General features: G+C 37.7%; 2 protein-coding genes across 3 annotated transcripts in view; both read left to right on the forward strand.

Annotated features, from left to right (window-relative positions):
• LOC126781944 (coatomer subunit gamma) overlaps positions 1-23,057 on the forward strand; it is a 169,146-nt gene that overhangs the window by 118,809 nt on the left and 27,280 nt on the right. Inside the window, exon 1 of one of the 2 annotated variants that reach the window (XM_050507070.1) lies at positions 12,029-12,039. The exons of the other annotated variant lie outside the window; for it this stretch is intronic. The gene's annotated coding sequence lies outside the window, so the exon portion shown is untranslated. Of the gene's footprint in view, positions 1-12,028; positions 12,040-23,057 lie in introns of those variants that run through there. 2 annotated transcript variants of the gene reach the window in all.
• On the forward strand, positions 16,476-22,161 carry LOC126781943 (SWI/SNF complex subunit SWI3D). The gene is made up of 7 exons (XM_050507069.1): positions 16,476-16,935; positions 17,274-17,800; positions 18,306-18,977; positions 19,627-19,793; positions 19,897-20,540; positions 20,828-21,042; positions 21,131-22,161. The coding sequence occupies exons 1-7, from the start codon at positions 16,509-16,511 to the stop codon at positions 21,512-21,514; spliced, it is 3,036 nt and encodes a 1,011-aa protein (XP_050363026.1). The 5' UTR covers positions 16,476-16,508; the 3' UTR covers positions 21,515-22,161.

The raw sequence follows: 23,057 nt of genomic DNA on the forward strand, positions 1-23,057 counted from the left end.
AGTCATGAAGCTTGTTTCGATTCTCTTATGTGAATTGTTTTAGTGATTGTTTATGTGTTGGTTGGTTGATCACATGTATATATTAGTTTAGGTTTTATTTACTGTTTTTATGTCTCAATCCGAAATCTATATCAAACCATTTATATCTTTATGAATTTGTGTTAAGTGTTGTGATCCTAAGCCCTGGCTGGATCTCCGGTTTGTGAACGATACCCTCTTGCTTTATACTACTAATGATGTGTTCAGAATTAAATATTGACGTCGAGTAATCGAGCATTCATCAATCACCTTTAAACCATTGAATATAAAATAGAAGCTTTTCATATCATAACATTTAGAATGAGCATAAAGCAACTTGTTGTCATGATGGTTATTTTTTTTTATGTGACATAGTAAGTGTCCTTTAATGTTTGAGCGACTCTACTGTCCACTTTCTAACTGGCCACTTTACAGAACTGCTCTGCACCCTTGAGACCATTTTCTTCATTTGTCGAGGTAGTCATGGTTCCTCTTTTTCAAAAACGAAAAAAAAACACATTATCCCTCACCAAGACGATTAAGACAGTAAATCCACTAAATCAATCCAGACCTCATACTCTCAATTCAATCAAATTCATAGATAGACTTACATATTTTTGATATCATACTCATTAGAGTCTAATGATTAGACTGTACCTATCAAATTGTGCAGGAGTTGGCGAGTTACTTAAAGACCCCCACAAGCACTGTGCATAAGCGGTTGGACCAGCAAAATCCTGATTTTTTTCCCAGCTCATCCGAAACAAAACCATCTTCATTTTTCACTGGCTCTAGTATCCAATTCTTTGGTGAAATCAAATAAAGGAAAAGGAGTACAATCTGGTAATCAAGGAGGGGTTTGTACAAGGTGCTATAGGTGTCAAGACTATGGTCACTACGCTGGACAATGAGTGAGAAATCAACAAGGAGTTGTGGTGAAGAAAGGTGTCATCAATTGATAAGGAATCAAGTGTTTCATCAGCTGTTTCAAGATATGAAACATGTTTTTGTTTATGGTCATCACCGCCTCTGAACCCCCAGTGTTTGGGGCAGCAATCTTAAGGTAAAGTCTATGAAAAAAGACCCGGTTGTAAATTACATAGACTAGTGGACCTCGACAAAGTCTCATATGCAAATCCCCCTAATTGACTTGGGGGGTAGGTCAGCAGGAAGCCGTTCTTCATAAGGGTTAAAAATAACATACAAAATATAATTAATAAAAAATACTTGATTAATATGAAAAAACTAGTTAATGTTAAAGGTAAAAATGTACATTGTTGTTCTCGTTAGTCAAATACTCAAAATCAACAACTGGTCGGTTACCCTGTTCTAAAACACATAAGGCGTAACATAAGGTAGAGGTAGAGTCAGTGACGGATCTTGAATTGGATTTTCGTCTAGGCTAATAAGAGTTACAAATGTAATACTTTTTGTTGTTTTTTTTTTTTTTGCAATCAAATGATATACTTACCATTCCCTTCTAACTTACAATTAAAGGCTTCATAATATCCTCATTAAAACCAATTCTCTTAGGGTGGAGAAAAAAAAAAAGGAAAGAAAATAAGAAGAAATAAAAATATGGTAAGAAAACATATAAATTTCAGAAAGAAAAAAAAAAGCAGAGGAGGTGAAAAAAGAGACTGGCAAGATTCAAACGCAGGTCCTCATGTAGACTATGCTAATGCTCAACCAACAAAGACTTTTCTACGACACATATGGGCATTTTTATAAACTCAATTTTCATTTGGGCTTAGACCCAGATAGCCCACTGAGTGGATCCGTCTCTGGGTAGTGTCTTGCAAAAATCTCAGATGCCCCTCCCTGCTTATGAAGAACTCATCTCTAAGACGAGGGAAATGCTCAAATAAATTTACCATCAACACTAGAATGCATCCCCATTATGCATCTACTCAGGCTTTTGTAAACAAAGATGAAAGTGGGAAAGCAAAGTGGCTCCCCATGCATGTGTCCTTAATAGCCTAAGCACACATAATCTCCACTATCAACCAAGATAACTACTCCCACAACATAAATAACATATGCATTCACATAATTATCTAAATCTTCATTTGGTTCCATAGAATGAAACTTATGTCTCAAGCAATGTAGACTAATACTTTTAGACTTAAGTGAATCCTTAGGTTCGGGACCCGACCCCTCCACCTCCAAAATCGTCTTCCCGTTTTTATCAAATTGAACGAGACCCAGAGTATAATCACGCTCTCTTCGATTTTCACCGCTCCCCCTCGAAATGTCAACTTTATCAAAGAAATAACGTTTTCTACAACAAATAACATACGCCTACCACCTATCTCAAACCAAATATATCTCTTTACGTACTTACTTTTCACTCATTCCACTATCCTAAGATCAAGAAGTAAAGTTGTCGCTCACCCCTGATATGCTTACTTTATGCCCACTTCCTAACAAGATGTCACATGTCTCTTTCTTTTCTACAATCTAACTAGAGTTAACTATTCATATGTTACTTTTGCAATTTTGTATTTCTTCTCATTCTAATGAATTGAATCAATTAATTTATTTCCTTCTAAATGTGACAATAACTATTCAGCCTATTATTTATTTATTTTAGAAAAAAATTGAACTTCGTTTACTTCACAATTTGTTTTTTTTAGTCTATCGCATCAAATCCAATTCATCGAGCCTTTATTCATCAATAACAGCAAAACAATCCCACCCATTCCCTCGATATATATCTAGATCGAAGTCCTCAATTTTTTAAATTTAATTTAGATCGAAGCCTTCAAACTTGAATAGTTAAATTAACCATCAGTCATCATTGCTGCCGATACACTAATCTTGCTTGTGTTCGAATACACCCTGAAGTTTTGAACTCCATAATTGCTTCTTCCCCATATTCAATCATGGTCGCCAGGTAAGGGTTTGGTAGAGAATAGTGATTAGGGTATGAGAATTATGAATCAAGTAGAGACATTGAATAAGGAATAATTGATATCGAATAAATGAGAAAGAATGAATTAGTGGGTAGATTGAATTGAAGGTGATTAATTACTGAGAGGGACTTAACTGTTTGTATTGAGTGTGTTATGCAAAACCCCAGAAACTCTGAAGAATGAAGAACACGAGAAATTTGTGGGTTAAAATTTGTTTAGATTGACTTAATTGATTAATTAGAAATACAACAAATAAAAAAGAGAAATGCAAAATAAACATATAAAATAGTTAACCCTGGTTAGATTGTAGGAAAAAAAAACATGTGACATCTTATTAGGAAGTGGGCATGAGGTAGGCATACCAGGAGTGTGCGACAAATTTTCTTCCCTAAAATCATGTTGGTATCTACCTAAGTTTGATCCTTCAACATCTAAATGCACTAACCGTGTCTCAACCTAAGTAGCACGGACACAGACACGAGTGTCCGTATTGGACACGATTCTATACGTAGGCACGACATATATAAATTTTTTTGGACACGGACACATGGTGGACACGTTAATTAAATATTATTTTTAATATATATATATATTTATTTATTTATTTAAAATTTTAATTCATAAATTTGAAACTATTTAGAATTTTAGATGTATATATATGTCAAAGTGTGCATTAAAATGATGAAAACATAACTTGTTAGAATGGCTAAGGACTTGATAAGTACTTTGGATAACCAAGGTTCGAATCCCACCACAAGTATTCTTATTTTTATCACGAGTTTCTCTCCTTATATATATTAAAGTGTGCATAAATATAATAAAAACTGAATATGTTGGAATGGTTGAGTAGTTGTTGATTGTGTTGGATGATCAAGGTTCGAATCTCACCATAAGCACTTTCACTTTTATTATGAATTGATGTGTATCCGCGTGTCTGAGCGTGTTCATATCGGACACGTAATACGGTGTCCATAGCACATGTTCGTGCTTCATAGGTCTCAACTAATCTATCCCTGACCCTATTGTCTAAATCTCATTCTTATATCAGACTAAATCCTTCCACAACTTAAGTTCTTTCAAATGCCTGATCATATTGAGACCAAGAACTCTCTTCACATTGGTGTTGTAAAGTAAGGGGGAAAATGATCAACTATCACCCTCTGAACCCCGAAGTGTCTGGGGCAGCAGTTAGGCCGATGATGAAAAAAGACCCAGTTGTGAATTGGATGGACTAGGAGCTGGGTACGGCTGGAATGCACCGTTACCAGAAGGAGCCTTTTTTGTTGTATTATGTGGCACACATTCATTGGCTGGGAGTAAAAATTTCTCTCCACGTGGGCTGCCTCGTCCTCAAACCTTAGAATGGCTATTGTTTGTCGGCGCGGCTTGTGCGAGCCGACTGGAGCAGAGTAATAACTGGGAGCGAGGATAGTAAGACGAGGGTGAGGGAGAAGATTCGGCTATGGATTAAATCGTTTCAAGATTAAATGAAAAGCTAGACCTAGAGATAGTTTCAGATGTGGAATTGGGGTAAATGGTTTAGAGTGAGGAGGTGGCGCCACCGTCCCTGTTACCGGAACCCTGCAAGCCGCCAGTGTCGCGGAATATGTTTCTTCAATTTTTTCTCGGCTCCACTGTGATCAAGCTGCCGATCGGGTCCCTATGTAAAAGGTCAGTAAACCAATTGCTTTGATTGTTTTGTGTAGGCAAATATGAATTCGTTTACATTGAAGATCATTATCCTCTGTACATTATATGATGTTAGATCTTAGATGTGTTACAGTAAATGCATTCATGTAATACAAAGATTTTGGTGTATCAGATTGCTATGTGCTATGACCTTTGTATTGATGATTGACAATGTTGTTGTCCCTGTGGCTTCTGATTTTGGCCTTGAAGATGCGAGGTTTCGTATGTACTCTTTTCCTTTTTATTCATTATCACACCATCAGGGCTTAAAGTTGCTTCCATACAGCACTTGATTTTAATCACAGTAGATTTTAGGGTTAGATTATAGGGTTGGGCAGGAGGTCTAGAGTTGAACCTGAAACTATTTTGATTTCTCTAGCACCTGGGTTTCATGTGCCTAAAGATAAATGAACAATTGAAATTGAACACATAATGCATTTGTTTCATAATTTGGTTTATGAGATGTGGATGAAATTGTTTGTCTTATTGTTGGGAAAATAACTGTTGATATGAACTTGATTGGAAGATTCATTTGATGAAGATACATAGACATTGTCAGAAGCTTTTATCGTAAAACATTTTCTTTATAGTTCTCCTTTGCAATATAAGTTTATTCATTTGTATTTCACTTTCTAGTTGGGTGGAGAAATTATGTTCTTCCCTAAGGGACTTGCTGATTTAGTTTGCCGCACTAGTCAAAATTTCATAACTATTAATCAATGTTGTTTTCGTTAATTCATGAGCGAAATTGCATAGATTCCAATAAAACGCCTATACATCACAAAGAACTTGTATGCTCACAATTGACAGAGTGCATATTTTGTATTTTGTCACTGATACTTTGAAATTATGCAGAAATTTAATCCTTTTGGGAAGTAACTTCAACTTGGCTTAAGTTGTAGGCCAACTAGCTTCAAATTTTCAACACAGCTAGTATGATGCTTCTTTTGGGATCATATATAGAATCTTACACTCCTTTGCTTGTTTTAGCTTATTCTGCTTTAGTCTTTACCTATATAAGTGTTATTGAAAAGGACTCATTTGCAACACATTGGGCGCTTGGGGTATTTTCAGTAGCAGGGGCAAGTGTAAAGCTGTAGAAGTTGTAGTAATAGGTGCAAGTGAGTTCAGGCAAGAGAATGATAAAATAGCTATGCATTGTGTAGTAGCTACCTAATTTAAATGGAAGTATGTTTTTCTATATGTTATGGCATGTAGGCTACTCAATTATTTTCTGTGATTTTTTATTTTTACCAACTTGTAATTCCATATTATATATTGATTGCATCAAATTTACTAGGCTGCATTGAAGCCAATGTTTTTGAAAGAGGCCTAAGTTACATCCTACCCACTTGGATGATCAGTAGCATGGCTTCTAAATTATAATGCAACTACACAAATGTTGGGGAGGTCTTAATACAATTTTTGTAACAATTCGTGTTTCAATTTATTTTTATTTTCTTCTATTTATTTATGTCTTCTGTTGATAAACAATTTGTTATACTATTATTTTTCTTTTAAAATAATTCAGTCATTTTGTTTAGTTGGGTTAGTCTTTCTTTTGAAAAGGGAGAGTCCTGATAGTGGGAAGTTTTGTTTTTGCTGAGTAGCTTCAGGGGATAGAGAGAGCTCTATAGGTTTGGAGGAGAGGGAGAAAAGTTAAGGGATTCTCCTTGCAGCAAAGGGTTAGAGGTGAGTTAGCTTGCAAAACTTCTAAGTCCTGTGATTGCGGCATCTGTTTTCTCCATTTGATCACTGTATCGGTTGACAAGTAAAGTTGTTTGTTGCCATTGAATTGTCGAATTCACTTGTCTGTATGTTTTATTAAAAAGAATTTCAAGTTTGGGAGAACTGCGTTGTGTGAGATATACTAATATGTAAAAATCTGTTGTTTGGATCGAGATTACTGTTATTCAATGAAATTATGAGTATTTATAAAGGTGAAGTACTCACTTTAGTCACTCATGTACAGAATAATCTAAAAAAGATGAAGCAGAAAAGAATGTGGGAATCAAAGTTGGATCTTTCTGTGGCACTTCTCGAGCTTCCTCGAGAGATTGCTGCTCCTTTTGGTTTCTTCTGTGGTGTCTGCCTCTTATAGTCACCAGTAACATAGTAGAGTTGATCGCATAGTATTAACTTTTCAAATTCCAAAATATCAATGTTTCATAATGACCATTCCTCTACGTAAACATTAATATAATACAAACGCTGCTATACATAATGTTGTGCTTATATCAGTTATATCTTATATATACATTTTGTCATATACATGTAAATATTTGTAAATTAATTTTGTATTGTGGTTGTTAAGACTTATATGTCCTTCCTCGTGCTACTTTTTGCAGAATTTCCTCATCAACCCTGGAAAAGAATTGGTTGGGAAGAATTTTAGAGGATATGTGAAAATTCAGTGTAGTAACGGTGATGTGTGGGAGCTTGGAGTTATACCCAGCCGCTCGAGTTACCCGGCTCAGCATATGTTTTGGATGTTGTTCATTGTTAACAAACGACATTTCATAATTCATATTTGATGACTTAGTCTATGGTTTAGGGTTGTGTTGTAGTACTTATATTATTGCGGTCGGATTAGAGACTCAGCATGGGAATTGTTTTTTGGCTCCAGACAGTAAAGAGAGAGATGATGTTTGTCATCATATAGGCTGGAGCTGGTTTTTGTACAATAGCATGTGGCAATATTAGGGTTTATATTTGGGTAAGGGCATTAGGTTTGTTGGAATATTTGTCCTCGTATGTATTTAGTAAGCTGGTAAATGTTAATTTAATTGTATGTTTATTAGCCGTCTATGGAAGAACTTTGATGCTACATGTATTTTTCATGCTAGTTGTATATTAGTTTTCATGCTACTTGTATTTTAGTTGTGCAACTGTGGGTTTATGCAAATTTCAAGCCAAATATTTTAAATATGTTGCTTAGCACTATGCAGGGGACTGAAGAAGTAAACTTTAAACCCCTCTACAAATATAGGGTATAGGGACGAAGTCTGGATAATGAAGCTACATTGGTAAAAAACATTATGCTGCCCTCCTTTGAATTACTTTGTACTATATACAAATCAAACAAATCGATTAAAAGCCAAGGAGTGTGACTAGATTTGGTAAAGACTGATATGTATTTGAATAAGTTCGTAATTGAAAAGTATTTCAAGATCCCCTAGTTTCCTAGTAAGCAAGCTATATAGATTAGTAAACATTAGCTCACACCTTGTCACATCGCTATCCCAACGGCCTGGATACTGTCGATCGGCACCGTCTGATGCGTCTGACGTATATACTAAGGACCCCATGTGAAATTTCATAGGATTTAGATGTTGTTGGATCGTCTGATGCATCGGTCAATGGTAATATCATGTTAAAATCCATATTTAACCCCATTTGACCACGGCTTCCGCTTTAGGTGTTCCGCGAGGCATCGCCGCACGTTGTACGAAAAAAAATAGGTCATTTCAAGTGTGTCATCTGCGGCACTTCGCCCCCTTCCGGGCACGTCGCCCCCCTTATGGGCATTTAAGGTGGTTTAGCGTTGACTGAAGAGTCCGACGGCCAAACGACTCCTGATTGGAACTAAATTTTTACACGTCGCCACGTCATAGGAAGGAAGACATCCGCTGGTCCCGATCATTGACCTCCATCCCGTAATTGAAAGTTATTTCAAGATCCCCCAATTTCCTGGTAAGCAAACTATATGTCAGTAAACATTAGGTCACACCTTGTCACATCGCTATCCCACTGGTCGAATGCGGTCAATCGGCACCGTCTGATGCGTTTGACGTATATATTAAGGACCACAGGTGAAATTTCGTAGGATTTGGATGTCGTTGGACCGTCCGATACATCGGTCAAGGATAATATCATGTTAAAATCCATATTTGACGGCATTTGACCGTAGCTTCCGCAAGGCATCACCACACATTGTACATGAAAAAATAGGCCATTTCAAGTGTGATGTCTGCGGCCCTCGGCTCTTTTCTAGGCACGCTGCCCCCTTATGGGAGTTTAGGGTGGTTTAGCGTTGACCGAAGAGTCCGATGGCCGAGCGACTCCCGATTGGGACCATATTTTTACACATCGCCCACGTAATAGAGAGGAAGATATCGGCTAGCCCCGATCATTAACCGTTGTCCCGTAATTAAAAAGTATTTCATGATCCCCCAATTTCCTAGCAAGCAAGCTATATATGTTAGTAAACAATAGGTCACACATTGCTATCCCAACGGCCGGATACGGTCGATCGGCACCATCTGATGCATCCATCATATATATTAAGGACCCCAGGTGAAATTTTGTAGGACTTGGTTGTCGTTGGACTGTCTGATGCATCGGTCAAAGGTAATATCATGTTAATATTCATATTTGACCGCGGTTTTTGCTTTAGGGGTTTCGTGAGGCATCACCGCACCGCACGTGACTAGAGCATATGGAGCCATTAGAGCATATAAATCCATTGTCTGAGACTAGATTTTATTAGCTTCTACATGCGATCATATAATGTCGACAAATTTATGATTATTGAGAAGTGGCCTGGGATTAAATCATATATTCAAATAAGTTGGCATTTCTTATTCTACTAGCTTCTTTTTACTTTATTTGTCTTCGTATCTGTTTTATAGAAATGAAACTCAATCTTAATCGAGACAAAATAAATGGGAGGATCTTCTTGTAAGTTATAACACTTGGTTTAATCCATTAAGGTTTTATGTACTTTGTAAATGGGAGCATCTTCTTGTAAGTTATAACACTTGGTTTAATCCATCAAGGTTTTATGTACTTTGTAATTTTTAGACTAGGTCATGGTGACTGAATTTTTAATTTTCAGGCTAGTCCACAGCAAAAGGATATCCATACTTGTGGATATTACATCATGCATGTGTTTCATGAAAGACATCGTGGAGGACAAGGACTTGGGTTTGCTACCAAGGTACGTCTGATAAAATATGGATTGTTTTGCTACTTAAAGCCGAAAAAGAAAATAAGTTGCCTCATTTTGATATTGTTGTAGTGGGAAAGAGAAGGAACTAACTTTGGAATACAAAACGGAGGATATTGATGTAGTCCCAGCTGAATGGGCACAATTTGTTTCTAGGATGCCATAAACATCAACTTTGGTGATGTACGTAGAATGGTAGGCATGAATAGCACTTAGTTTGGAATTGTTTTTGATCATGTTGAATTTTATGCATATATGCAGTATCGTGGTTATACTCTCTAGTTAGTTTAAGTAGATTGCAAGTTTTCGTTTTAGCCAAGGATGTAATCAAATTTTAATTAGGTTCTTTTTTGGTTTTTTACTTGTTTTTATCATTATGGAAGCGGAAGTACTATTGGATGTGTTTAAGTATGTGGAAATACATAATGGAAATTAATTGATATGTGCAATGCAAATTTTATTTGATAGCTAGCTTTTGGTGCAATTTTATGTCTGAACTATGTCGTCTTGATTGAACAGAGACGTCAACCACTTATACAACAATTACGTGACCTTTCAAAATGAGAGAGAATTGCATAGATATGGCAGTCACTTATACAACTGACTCATCTCCTAGTGTCTTTTTTTTGCCCAATTTCGAACATCATTTCAAAATGAGATTTAAGAGCGTCATATTCCACTCTTCCATTGGCTATTGCAAACACTGAAATAATTGTCTAGCACTTCTCTAAATACATAAACATGCAAGTAGTTCTCATACTCGGCATGAACCGACAATTTGCAGAAATCAATTGGACATTGTCAATAAGACCATTAAGTAAAAGAATAAATACATTGGATCGCTACCCGTATATTTAGTTGAGGGATTCGATCCTATTCTGTACATGATAATTATTAATGACACCTTGTAGAAATCAGTTGGACATTGTTGGGATACCATGCCATATATCGGGCAAGACGACAACAATACCAGAGTAATCTAAACCACCTACGGTTAACCACTTGCGAGATTTTGCATTCCATTGAAGTGCACACCGGCTAAGATATTTTGCATTCCTGAGGAACTAAGGTATCCTGGAGGAAAATGGAAACAGGTGAAATCATTGCTGATATGGAATTGTGTTCGAGGGACCAGCTTCATTGGCTTGTGAGATGTCACCTTCACCTCTACCTTCACCATCATCTTCATCCTCTGCTAATGCCTTCGTGTGTAGTCTGAGTCTCACTACAATTTGCTATATTAAAAAAAAGTGTTTCTTTAAAGTCTATTGTATATGCACTCTTAGTTTTAAGGGTGAACCCACATGAAGAGCCTTTCCAAAGATTAAAGGATACAAGACAATAACTGCATCATGATGTGTAAAAAAGAATTCTTTTCATTATATGCATTCTTCATGCAATAAAGGTTCAGGTTAAATGTGTTCTTTGAATACCTTTGCTACTGTTGAATACTTATAGGGGAGGTGAGGATTCAGATTGAGGTTGTTATGTGGAAAGTGCAAAAAAAAAATTAGTTACATAACATTGACACAGTGGAGAACTCTCACATCTCCCACAATCCTCAATGTCAATAACAGAAAATCCACACTATAATTCAGTTGCACATTGTTGAAAAAACTGCTCTAAAAACTAGCAATTCGAGAACTACGATGAGTAAAATATACCAGTAGTAAAAATTTGTAGATTCTGCGATCCCACTAAATACCACCACTATCTCTAACTACACCACCATATACTTCACATTACACAAACTTTTCTAGAAAAATTTGACGGTGAACCTGCATAGATATAAAAGTAAAATAAGATGAAGAAGAGATGTGTCAAGATGCGAATTGAAATGCCAATAATTCTTTAATATATGCAATAAGGTAAGTGAGGCAATAAGAACTTATTTTCCGATACTTCATAACACACCAGTATTATAAGGCAAATTATTCACATGGACCACAAAATAAATGTAGAACTGATCTTTTTATCTCCAGACAAAATTAACTGTAAGCTGAATACTATGTTTCATAGGGGACAGATCTCATTAATCGACCAAAAACCTTAATTAAGTACCAAGTCGTAGGCAATTGTCAACCATATGTTCACTATATTATTTTCTCATTCTCATGGTTAAAAGCTGACCGATAACCATTTCATCAAACTATTTAGGGTGTAAATGTATCATTCTATAGCCACTATTTGGTAAATGATACAGGTGATGGGATAGCCCATCTTGCTTTGATTACAATTCATTATTGAAATACTTACTACCACAGCTTTCTATTGCAAATATCCAGCCTTTTCACAGCCAATGACCAATATATTCTCCTATAGCTAGCCCAAAGCATCTTATGTTTAAAGGTAAGGGGAAACAAGTAGAGCTTGTAGAGATATTTCTGAATATACTGATAAATCAAAAGATACTAGATCATCTAACTTTTAAATTTTTTTTTCTCTCAGTAGAGCTTGTATAGAGATAGATCTGAATTAGCTTGGTGCATTTTTATGTTTCATTAATCTAATGAACAAGGTGTAAATTAAAGACCACAGGCTGAGGGAGTAGAAAACAAAAATGAACAAAAGCTTAGAGAAATAAGCAGAATTTCATTAAAGTTGGATCAAATGGAATGGTGGATGATGTTTTCAAATCCTTGACTTATCAGATGGAAGGGAAGCTTCAAACCACAATAATGATATCCAAAAATTGAACCAACAAAATCAGTCAAAATTCTGCAAACTAAAAGCAGAAAAAGAAAAAGAAGGATAATTGGACAATCTACCTAGAGATGCTCTCCATGATGGAGGCTGCTATTTAGCGCAACTTTGAGGATTAATTGTCTAAATAATTTATAGACAAAAGTCACAAACCTGAAAGGTCATACTAGGAACCCAAATTAAGAAGTTAGAATGCCAAATTGCTAATAGAAATCAGTCAACAATATGATAGACTCGGACTCTCTGTTCAACAATCACAATTTGAAATACGAATCAGATACTAAAAGGGTTTTCAATTCACTTATTTATGCACCTAAGAGAAATAATTTTACAAACCTAAGAGAAATTATCTCCAGAACATAACAATTGAGAAAAAAATATGGAGTTCATTATATGGTAACTCAGAACTTGGTGTAATATAGGTGTATCATTACAGTAACTAAAATTTTGGAGATCAGGTATATACATATAGGTCAAGGTAGTCTCCTTTAAATTCCCAGAAACTCAATCTTTAGCAAAACAAGGGTAATTGTAGCTACTTAAATGAGGACACAATAAAAGAAAGTAATTACTGGAGCAATAATGAGGAAACATCTGAATTATTTTTGTCAACAAAAAGTCGTGACAGTAGTTATATTATTTTACGTGAAACAACACAACAAGAATGAGTAATAAGGAGACTAAATATAGTTAGACATTCAAAATAGTATTAGACTTTAATTAACAAAGCTGGCAGTAGCAAGGGTAATTTGCAGTATAAAAAGAAAGGAAGGTAAGTCTGCTGCACTCAAAGGGTAAGTCTGTTGCAATCGAAGGATTGACAACTGATTGAACTAGTGAACTAAGAGCAACTGGACATAAAAATCAATATCGATCTGGGGAAAAAGTTTGCTACTAATAAGTTTGGAAACCAAAATATCAAGTTATGGTCATGAAGTTTGATATCAGAACCATAAAACCAAAGATAATCTATTTGATTGATTATATAGTCGGTGGCTAGCCAAATTCCATATAGAACAATACATCTAAGTATCTAACAGATATGGATTCAAGCTAAAACTTACAAAATTACATGATCCAGCAATATAAGAACACAACAGTAAAACGTAGGGAAGCATCAAAATCGATTAACTGATGGCCGATTTACTGACCTTTCACGACGAACCCGATAGTGGAGATGCGAAATAGAACAAGGATGTCATCCGTGACTACGAGACACTGGTTCAGATGTGTCCCACAATCCCTGTTTCCCACTAAACCCATCTTCTCCAGTCCCAGATCTGAAATTTTCTCTAGGTTTTCATTTTAATTTGTTAAACGATTAAATCCCAATAACCCTAAAGCTTCTCTCACCCCTCCCTCATCTTACCGTCCTCGATCCCAGATATTACCCACCCAGTCGGCTCGCTCAAGCCGCGTCGACAAACAATAGCCCATTCAAGCTTTGGACGGGGCAGCCTACATGGAGCCAAAATTTTAGTCTCAACCAATCTCTAGTCGACACGTAATAAGACAAAAGAAGGGCTCTGATTGGTAACGGTGCATTCTAGAACTCGCCCTAGTGGACCCCGGTAATGTCTCATTTGCAAATCGCCCAAATTGACTCAGGGAGGAAGTCAGCAAAAAGCCTTTCTTCACAAGGGTTCCAAATAACATACAAAATATATTTAAAAATAAAATACATGATTAATAAAGTCTCTGCTTGTTACAACTTCATTAAACTACATGAACTCAGTAAATTAAACGTGTTTGACATTATAAAAGAAAAAACATGTTGGACATAATTAAAACGTGAGAGCCAACCATTAGCAATTTAGAACTCATCAACACATAAACAATTATCAATACACAGCAAGATAAAAATATCATTTTACCATACGGCCAACTTAAGTTAATACCCCTCAAATAAGGCCTCATTTCCATCCCTAAGTCACTTGACAATATTGTAGTAGTTGGTAGTGAAAACCCATTTTTTAACAACAAAATATGGTGTTTGAGTAAGCTTCATACCGCACTATGGTTAGGAGCAACTTCCATATGATCCATCTCTAAGGATGTTTTTCACAAATCACAAGCTAATATTACTGTGATCGAAGCTCTTAGTAGTCGGAAAACTCATGTAGCGTCCGCCGTAGTTACCGTTTTCACTGTCCATAAGCTAAGATTTGTGCTTCGAATCACTTAGTTTGTACGAGGAGAACCAATATAATATCAAGAGTATCTTGCAACGTCTGCCCCAATTGCAATCTAGCATGTTTTTCCTAGACAACCCCATTAGGTCGGGTCTAACATGTTTTTACTAGACAATCCCATTGGGTTGGGTCTAACATGCTTCTACTAAAAGTCTAAAACCATTTCCATTTAGTACAATACTGGTAAACTAGTTTTAGTTGGTAGTAGCTGATGAAGAAAAGGAAAGAAAAAAAAGAAAAAAGAATTGAAAAAAAAATGAAACTTAGTAGCCGCTCTACTAGGGTTGGAAATGCAACACCTTTGGGCAAGGAAAGCCAGCAACTCCGACATCGACTCTTCTCTTCGAAGAGTTGTTATTTCAACATCTTTGTCGTCTACAGAGGATCTAACTCATGTTGTTCCTCATCTTCTCAAGAAACCTGAGGTGATTTCCCACGCCATAACTCTTGGTGGAGTTCCATGGATGCCTATCTGTTGAGGTGGAGTATTGCCAAGACGGTGGGGCTTGGTGAAGGCTCAAGTTGTTGCTGGGAAGACAGAGGAGCACGGCGGGGATGCAGCATGTTAGGTAGCAGCGTCGAAGATCTGGATCGGGGCAAATCAAATTGGTGGGCTTGGACCCGGATTTGGGATCCAAGCCGTCATTGATGCAAAGCCATAAGAGCTTATTTGTGGCTGGGTTAGCTCCTTCTTGTGCGACATCAATTCCCAGATCTAATGGGGTTGGTGATCTTGGGACCTCGTTGGGCAGGCCATCGGTGGCGGGCTCTAGTTGAAAGGGTTCCAATGTCATTGGGTGGTGGTTGACAGCATGGGATAAGGCCCCGAGAGAAGGTGGGTACTGCTCCGATCGACGGAACTTGGGTGCCAAAATGGGTGGGGTGGCCTGGGCATTTCCCTTTGGGCCAATTCTTCTTAGGGGCCCAATTGTCTAGGCTTGTGGTATGGGGCTGCCTGGGCTTGGCCTCGCCTTGTGCTTCATTTGTTTACAGCTCAGATTTGGATCCGTATTTAGGACCCTAGATGTACTAGGAGTCGAATCTTGCGTCCAAAACAACTGCTCATATTGTTCTTGGATTTGTTCTTGATAGATCATCCGCCAATGCTTGAGTTTGTTACACAATTGGTTGCTCCCGATCTCCTTGGCTACGGTTACGGTTACTCCCCTTATTACACTACTTTTGTGACATATGCAATGCAATGATGCCTTAGTGCATTAAGTGATTTAAGTCACATGGTTACTTTTACTCCCTAATGCATATGTGCATCTAGTTATGAGATGTTGCTCATTTAGTTATCTCAGATGCGTTTGTGCATCTTGTTATGTTTTTTTTTCCGATGCTTTTGTATCGCTCCATGTACAGTCTAATCTCTATTAATGAATAATGTCGAGACCGGAAGAAATTATTATTTTAGCAATATTATTATATTATCGATAAATAAATAATTTATTCATTTATCGATAAATTAATAAATTATTATTTTATAGAGAGTTTTGTTGTTATTTTATAGTGGTTAGTCTCACTACTATGCCTATTTTTAGCTAGAATTCTATATTTATTCATTTTCCAAATTTAGTATAATTTCATGCCTAAAAGTAACTTTAAAATGATAAGTTTAAATAATTATTTCGCTTAATTTATATTATGAATTTTATTCACCATTTATTTTATACATTTGATCAATTATTAATTATTTTAAATATTTTTAAATTTTAATAAATTAATTATTACTTTATATATTCGATGAGACCTAACGAGATTTAAAAAAAAAATATTTTTTGCATTTAGCGACATTCCTAGTAATATATAGTGATCCATCATTTACAAAGGTTAGACGATACTTTTTTACTTAATTAATATATTTTTCGTCCATTTCAAAAAGAAAAAGAAAAGGTAAATGAAAAGGTAAAATCAGGTTCACCCTGACAGTAAATGTTTCAAAACAGAAAGTAACAGTGTGAGTGAGAATCTCAAGAATAAGTCTGCGACATAATCACCTTAGCAAAGCCCAAACCCCCGATCCGGATCCCCCAAAAAACCATGGAAGAGAAGCGCGGCGACGCCGGAACTCAGCCGCTGGCTAACGCCGACTCTCCGTCCACTACCGAGCCCACTTCATCCCGACGCCGCGCCGGAGGCCAAAAGCGAAAGGCCAGCAGCCTCGGCGGCTCGGCCTCTTCATCAACGCCGTCGAAGCGCATGACTCGCGAGAAGGCTTCACTCTCTCACCTCCCGATCCACAACGGCCCACTGACGAGGGCCCGCCAGGGGCCTAGTAGCCACTCCTCGGCCTCAGCCGCGGCGGCGAAGCCGGCTGCTCAAACGAAGCGGCCGGAGCCGTCGACTGTGGAGGCGGAGCAAGCGAAAAGGGAGGAGGAGTTGGAGGCTTTGGAGGCGGCTATGGAAGCTGAGTTTGAAGCTATAAGATCTCGTGATGCCAATGCTCATGTGGTTCCCAGTCACTGTGGTGAAGCCAATTTCCAAACCCTCGTTTCTGTTCAAGTTTTTATATTTTTTGGTTTAAATTGACTGAAATTTTGGATTTTATTTATTGCTTGAGTTTGATTTTGAAGTTCTGTATAGTTTCGGTGCCGAAAATGTGAGGATTGAGCTAAATATAGAGCTGCTGAAGTAGTTTAACCTTTTAAAATTAGTCTTTACATTGATATGAAACTATAAGTTGATTTGTTAGGGAATGTACATCGCCAAAAGTTAATTAGATGGATTTCTTTGTTAGACCGGTTTGACATTACTCTTTTTTGTAACATTGGTGTTTTGATTGGGGATCGAATTTCTGAATTACAGGTTGGTTCTCGTGGACAAAGGTTCACTCCATTGAGGAGCGTATGTTGCCGTCATTCTTTGATGGGAAGTCTGATACTAGAACTCTGGAGACATACTTGGAGATACGCAATTGTATTATAAAAAAATTCCGTGAGGATCCGGGGACATTGGTTGAACTGAAGGATATGTTGGAGCTTAAAGTCGGAGACTTTGATTCGAGGCAAGAAGTGATGGAATTTTTGGATCATTGGGGTTTGATAAACTTTCACCCTTTCCCACCAACGGGTTCTAGTGTTGCAAATGTCAACAGTGATGAGGTGACAGAGAGGGATTCTTTGGTAGATAAGTTGTATCACTTTGAAGCACTAGAGTCACGATCATCACTAGTACCTAAGACTAACTTGACAACTCCGACTGTGGCATCTGGGCTGTTCCCAGAGTCTATAATTGCTGAAGAGATGGTGAGGCCTGAGGGGCCAGCTGTGGAGTACCATTGCAACTCTTGTTCGGCTGATTGCTCGCGCAAACGCTACCATTGCCAGAAGCAGGTTGGTTCTTTCATACAATTCCTGATTTTTCATTGGAATTACAGGAACACATTACTTTATGTTTGTTTATCTATGATGTGGTATCTTAATAATAAAACAAAGAAACTCTTCCTGTTTCATGAACATTAGTTGAACCACTTGCTTGAAGTCGTTTGAAAATAAATTTTTCAAGATCAGTATTCTTCTATGTGTGAACTGCGTGATTAAACTGATTATGCTATCGAGATCAAAATGATTAGATTCAACTTGTTACATCTTTAGGAGATCAGCAGGATTTATCACCAGCTAGCAGTAGATTGATAGTGCTGAATGGTGCTTATTCTTGGTACTGTATAGCGCATACTACTTTTAACAAGGCACAAGATGTACTCAAACAAATTCCATGTCAGGTTGACTGAACATGATGTCTGATGAACTGCTTGTCGTGGTTATACATTTGTTAATTGCTGCAAATTTTCGTTGCCCGGACAACTTTCCTGTTTACTATCTACATTCATTTCAACAGGCGGATTTTGACCTGTGTTCTGAGTGCTTTAACAATGGGAAATTCGACTCGGGTATGTCTTCATCAGATTTTATTCTTATGGAGCCTGCTGAGGCTCCTGGGGTAAGTGGTGGAAATTGGACAGATCAGGAGACCCTCCTTCTGCTTGAAGCATTAGAATTATATAAAGAAAACTGGAATGAGATTGCTGAACATGTTGCTACAAAAACAAAAGCTCAGTGTATTTTGCACTTTGTTCAAATGCCAATTGAGGATACCTTTCTAGATCATGATGATGATCTTGTTGCCAGTGCCAAAGAAACTGCAGATCCAACTTCAACTAACGATGAATCATTGCCCTCCAAAGATGCCCCTGAAACAATAGAGAATAAGACAAGTGCTGATGCGAGTGACCCTCAAGATTCCCCGATGGAAATTCCCAAAGAAGAAGCAAGTGAGGTGAAAGATGGGGAGGATACTTCAAAGCCAGAAGATGAAACTGGAGTCAAAGTTGATCAGGAAACCCCGAAGTTGGAAGACAGTCAAGACACTGATGATTTGAAACTTGATGAGGAAACAGACGAGAACCTTGCATTGAAGGCTCTTAAAGAAGCCTTTGAAGTTGTTGGTTATCCTCAAACACCTGAATGTCAACTCTCATTTGCAGATGTGGGAAACCCTGCCATGGCATTGGTAAGTTGATTACTCACAAGTATGGTACATCAGCCCATGGATTAGTGTGACCTATGCCTTGGATAAAGAAGTAAATAGAACTTTAGTTATATTCAGTTTAATGAACTGAAATCTTGGACATCTTACTATTATCTTTAATCAGTCTTATTAGAATCTTGCATCTTGGTAACCTGCTCTGCTTATAAAACTTGACATGGTCAGCCGACAATCGGTGTACCATTTAGGGTACCCATTCTATTACAAATTCTGACCACTTACACTAAATTGGTTGCATAAGAAGGCCCAGTGTTTGCCAGTTGCAATCTAACCAACTCTTTAAACCTTCCACTTTGTCAGAATTTTGTGCTTACTGCCAGAGGATACTCTATTACTGAGTTTGTTAGCCTTTCACCTTTGTCATGTAGAATTTCTTTTTATAAATTGCTGCATAATTTTTTGTTCGAACGACCCTTTTTAATGATTTTATTATGTGAACATTCATGCATCTACAGTACTTTGGCCTTTATACATGCATGCATCTACTTATGTCAGTACCAATATAGCCTAGTGGATGTGTTACATGGTGGGGAGCTTAAAGAAAGCATGGAACTCAGACTTTGCTTTGAGCTTGGCTAATGTGTCACTACTAATAGGCTGAACTCTATTACAGGCAGCATTCTTGGCACGGTTGGTGGGACCTGAAAATGCTATTGCTTCAGCACATAATTCTTTAAAATCCATATCTGCAGATTCTCCTGGCATCGAGCTGGCTTCTAGGCACTGCTTTCTTTTGGAAGATCCCCCAAATGAAAGAAAGGAACAAGCTGGTCGTGATAGGTATGTTGATTTTGTGTAAGCAAATAATGCTCTGACCAATTTTTGTGTTTTTTTAGAAACAAATTCTTGTATACTCTATCTGATGCGATTATGGGATATGCAGTGTTTCTGTTGAAAGAGAAGCTCTGAGTGACAAAGTAGATGAAGAAAATAGTCATAAAGAGGATAACTCCACCTCAGTTTTGGAAGATAAAGGTGTATCAAATGATAATAATGACAAGAAACTAGAAGAAGTTACTCCTGAAGAAAAGTCGCAGTCTGCAAAAGAACAAGATGACAAGGTCGCTCCTGAGGAAGTCGGGACTGATAAACTAAACAAATCAAACAACTCAAAGTTATCAAATGATCCATCACCTACTTTGGAGGAGTCAGATGGTTCAAAAGTTGAAGCACCACCAAGTTCGGTAAAGGATTCGGGAGAGGGAACTTCAGTAGGAAATCATTCTGAAACCACAGAAACACTGATGGATGTGGATATGTCCGACTCCATTCCCTCAACAAAGACAAAGCCTCAGCAAGGAGTTGCATCAAGTTCAGCTGAGCAACCTTCGCAATCTACAGAGACATCAAAAGAAGTGGATGATTCTAATATTCTGGCTTCAGAAAGAGATGAAGCCCCACCACAAGTTACTATTGAATCAGAAGCACCCCCTCAACCTACAGATACATCAAAGGATGTAGATATGGTGTGTGATACTCAACCCGCACAAGATAATGAGCTTCCCCAACCAGTTGAAAACACTACAAGTATACTTCTTTCTCTATCTCTCTGATATATACTGTATATCTGCGTGTGTGTGTGTCATATTTGAGTTGGGATGGATGGGGTGTCAAATAATCTCTCTTTTTGACCAAGTAAGCATGCTGAATTTTGGGAAGAATTAGAATCTGGGAAGTGGTTCTTTTGCATGCCGGTTATGTTTGAAGTCATTAAAAGTGCAACAAATCAAGCATTTGTTCAATAGTTTTTAATTTCCCGATTTGAAAGTTCAATGCCTCTGATTTTCTAATTTCCTGTTTGCTGCACTGTGCAGGTGAGGATCGAGCTGATGATAGTAAACATGAGAAACATGGCTGTACAGACTTGAAAAATGATAAAAAGCAAGAGACAAAAGGCGAACAGAAAATAGATAAAATAAAGCAAGCTGCAGTTTCTGCAGTCTCAGCAGCTGCTGTAAAGGCAAAACTTCTAGCAGAACAGGAAGAAGATCAAATCCGTCAGCTTGCAGCCATGTTGATAGAGAAGCAGGTCATTCCAATGCCATAATCTGTCCTTACTTTTTTTTGCTGTGAGTAACATTTATTCCTTACTTTTTGAGGTTTTTGTTCAACTGCAGTTGCATAAGTTAGAAGCCAAGTTGGGTTTCTTTAATGAGATGGAAAGTGTTGTGATGAGGGTGAAAGAGCAATTAGACAGGTCAAGACAGAAGCTCTACCATGAGCGGGCACAGATAATTGCTGCCCGACTTGGCTTACCAGGTTCCTCTTCTAGAGGAATGCCATCTGCAATGCCTGCCAATAGAATGGCCATGAATGCTACAAACTCAGTTCCAAGGCCCCCACTTATGATGGCCTCACAGAGACCACCCATGTTGAGACCCATGGGCGCAGTGCCTCCAACCCCTTTAAACCAATTTTCGGGCTCCAATTTGTCGGGAAGTCCAATTCGGCCTCCCAATCGGGACAGGCTGGACAGCCTTTCTTCTATTGGGTCAAAGTAATTGTCACAAGAAAACATGTGAATAAATGTTGATCTTTTCTTATGCAGCAGTCATCAATCATCCCTTTTACCATGCAAGGTGACAAAGTCTGGTAGATCTTGGTTGCTATATATGGAGTTCTAATTTTTGTGGCAACAGAATGTAACCTGTCAATTGCAGATGTTACAACTGATGAAACCAGACACAAGGGTGTATCGGAGATATTATGTATGCACTCTATTGTCTTGCTGCAAGGCAATGTCATGAATATTTGGTTGGGTGATGATCTGGGAAGCGGCCTATATATAAACTTTATTTGTGGCGTTCAGAAGGTAATCCGTCTAATTCAATGACCAATGATAACCTTGCATTATGAAGATTGATGCCAAGACAGACGGCAACTCTACAGAATGACCCTTTTATGCTTCAACTTGAAGCAGTGTTTTCAGGTCAATGTCCGCTTGAATTTGGCTGCTGTAAGTTTTCATGAGCTGAGATTAACTCAGGTTGTCTCATACTTGATCGTGTAAGATGTACTGTATTGTACTGTACCTCAGCAGATTAGAGAATCATGTTAGTGTATGGGATGGCATAAACTCTAAAATTAGTTTGAGTTGATTTAGCTAATCTTTACTATGGTTTATCGAAGATTTGTGACAATTACTCTTGTACAAGTCAATCTTGATTTTTTTTAGTTTCTTAAGAACATACTTGCAGTACAGTTCGAATACTAGCTGGTTGAAATCTCCCTTCACATGGCGAAAATACGAGCGAGAGAAGCATGTAGGTTCCCCCGTCATGATCTTAATTCTTAGCACAGAAGCGTTCTGAAGATTTTACCATGTGAAATGGAAAAGCCATGGGCATGTATTTCTGAATATTAGGTTTAGAACAGTTTATCAGAACGATAGTTGAAAGCCATCTCTTCAGCAAACACAACATGCAATAAAAAAACTAGACGTGTAACAAGAAGGTTGTTAGCATGAAAGACCATCTCTGGTTTCAAGTTCCTTCTACAAGGCATGAGTCAATACTTGGTTGCAGTGAGACCATGGAGCTCTATACCTCCAAAATGTTTAGATTGCCTAAAGGAAGATGAATACTTGATAATTGATACTTCAGACTCCTCTGCAACCAAGCCACTTGCACTCGTGTTCTCAATTTGGGTTTTTAGTGACGAGTTTTCGGTGAACTGAAGAGCTAATCAAACGTTTTGAAATTTTAGCATGAGGTGAAGCAGCATTTGGGGAATGTTAGAATGAGGTCACCTCACTTTGTTCAGAAGAGTCCTGATCACCTGGTGCTCAACTGCTGACCAGGGGAACAGGGCTGTTGTTCAGAATCACCTACCATCATTAGATGAATTCAAATATGGGGAGAGGATGAATTCACCCTAGCCTGAAACTCCAATAATAAGGTATTCCCTCCCTCCCTTCAGTCATCTACGCAATATCAGCACTACTATCTATGGCTAGCCTCCAGCATTCAAATGGTTATTATCCATGACATCAAACAAAAACAGAAAGCACCAATGCTCTTTACGAAACACCTAGAACGAATTTCA

This window comes from Argentina anserina, chromosome 2 (genome assembly GCF_933775445.1).
Source record: "Argentina anserina chromosome 2, drPotAnse1.1, whole genome shotgun sequence".
NCBI lineage: Eukaryota > Viridiplantae > Streptophyta > Magnoliopsida > Rosales > Rosaceae > Argentina > Argentina anserina.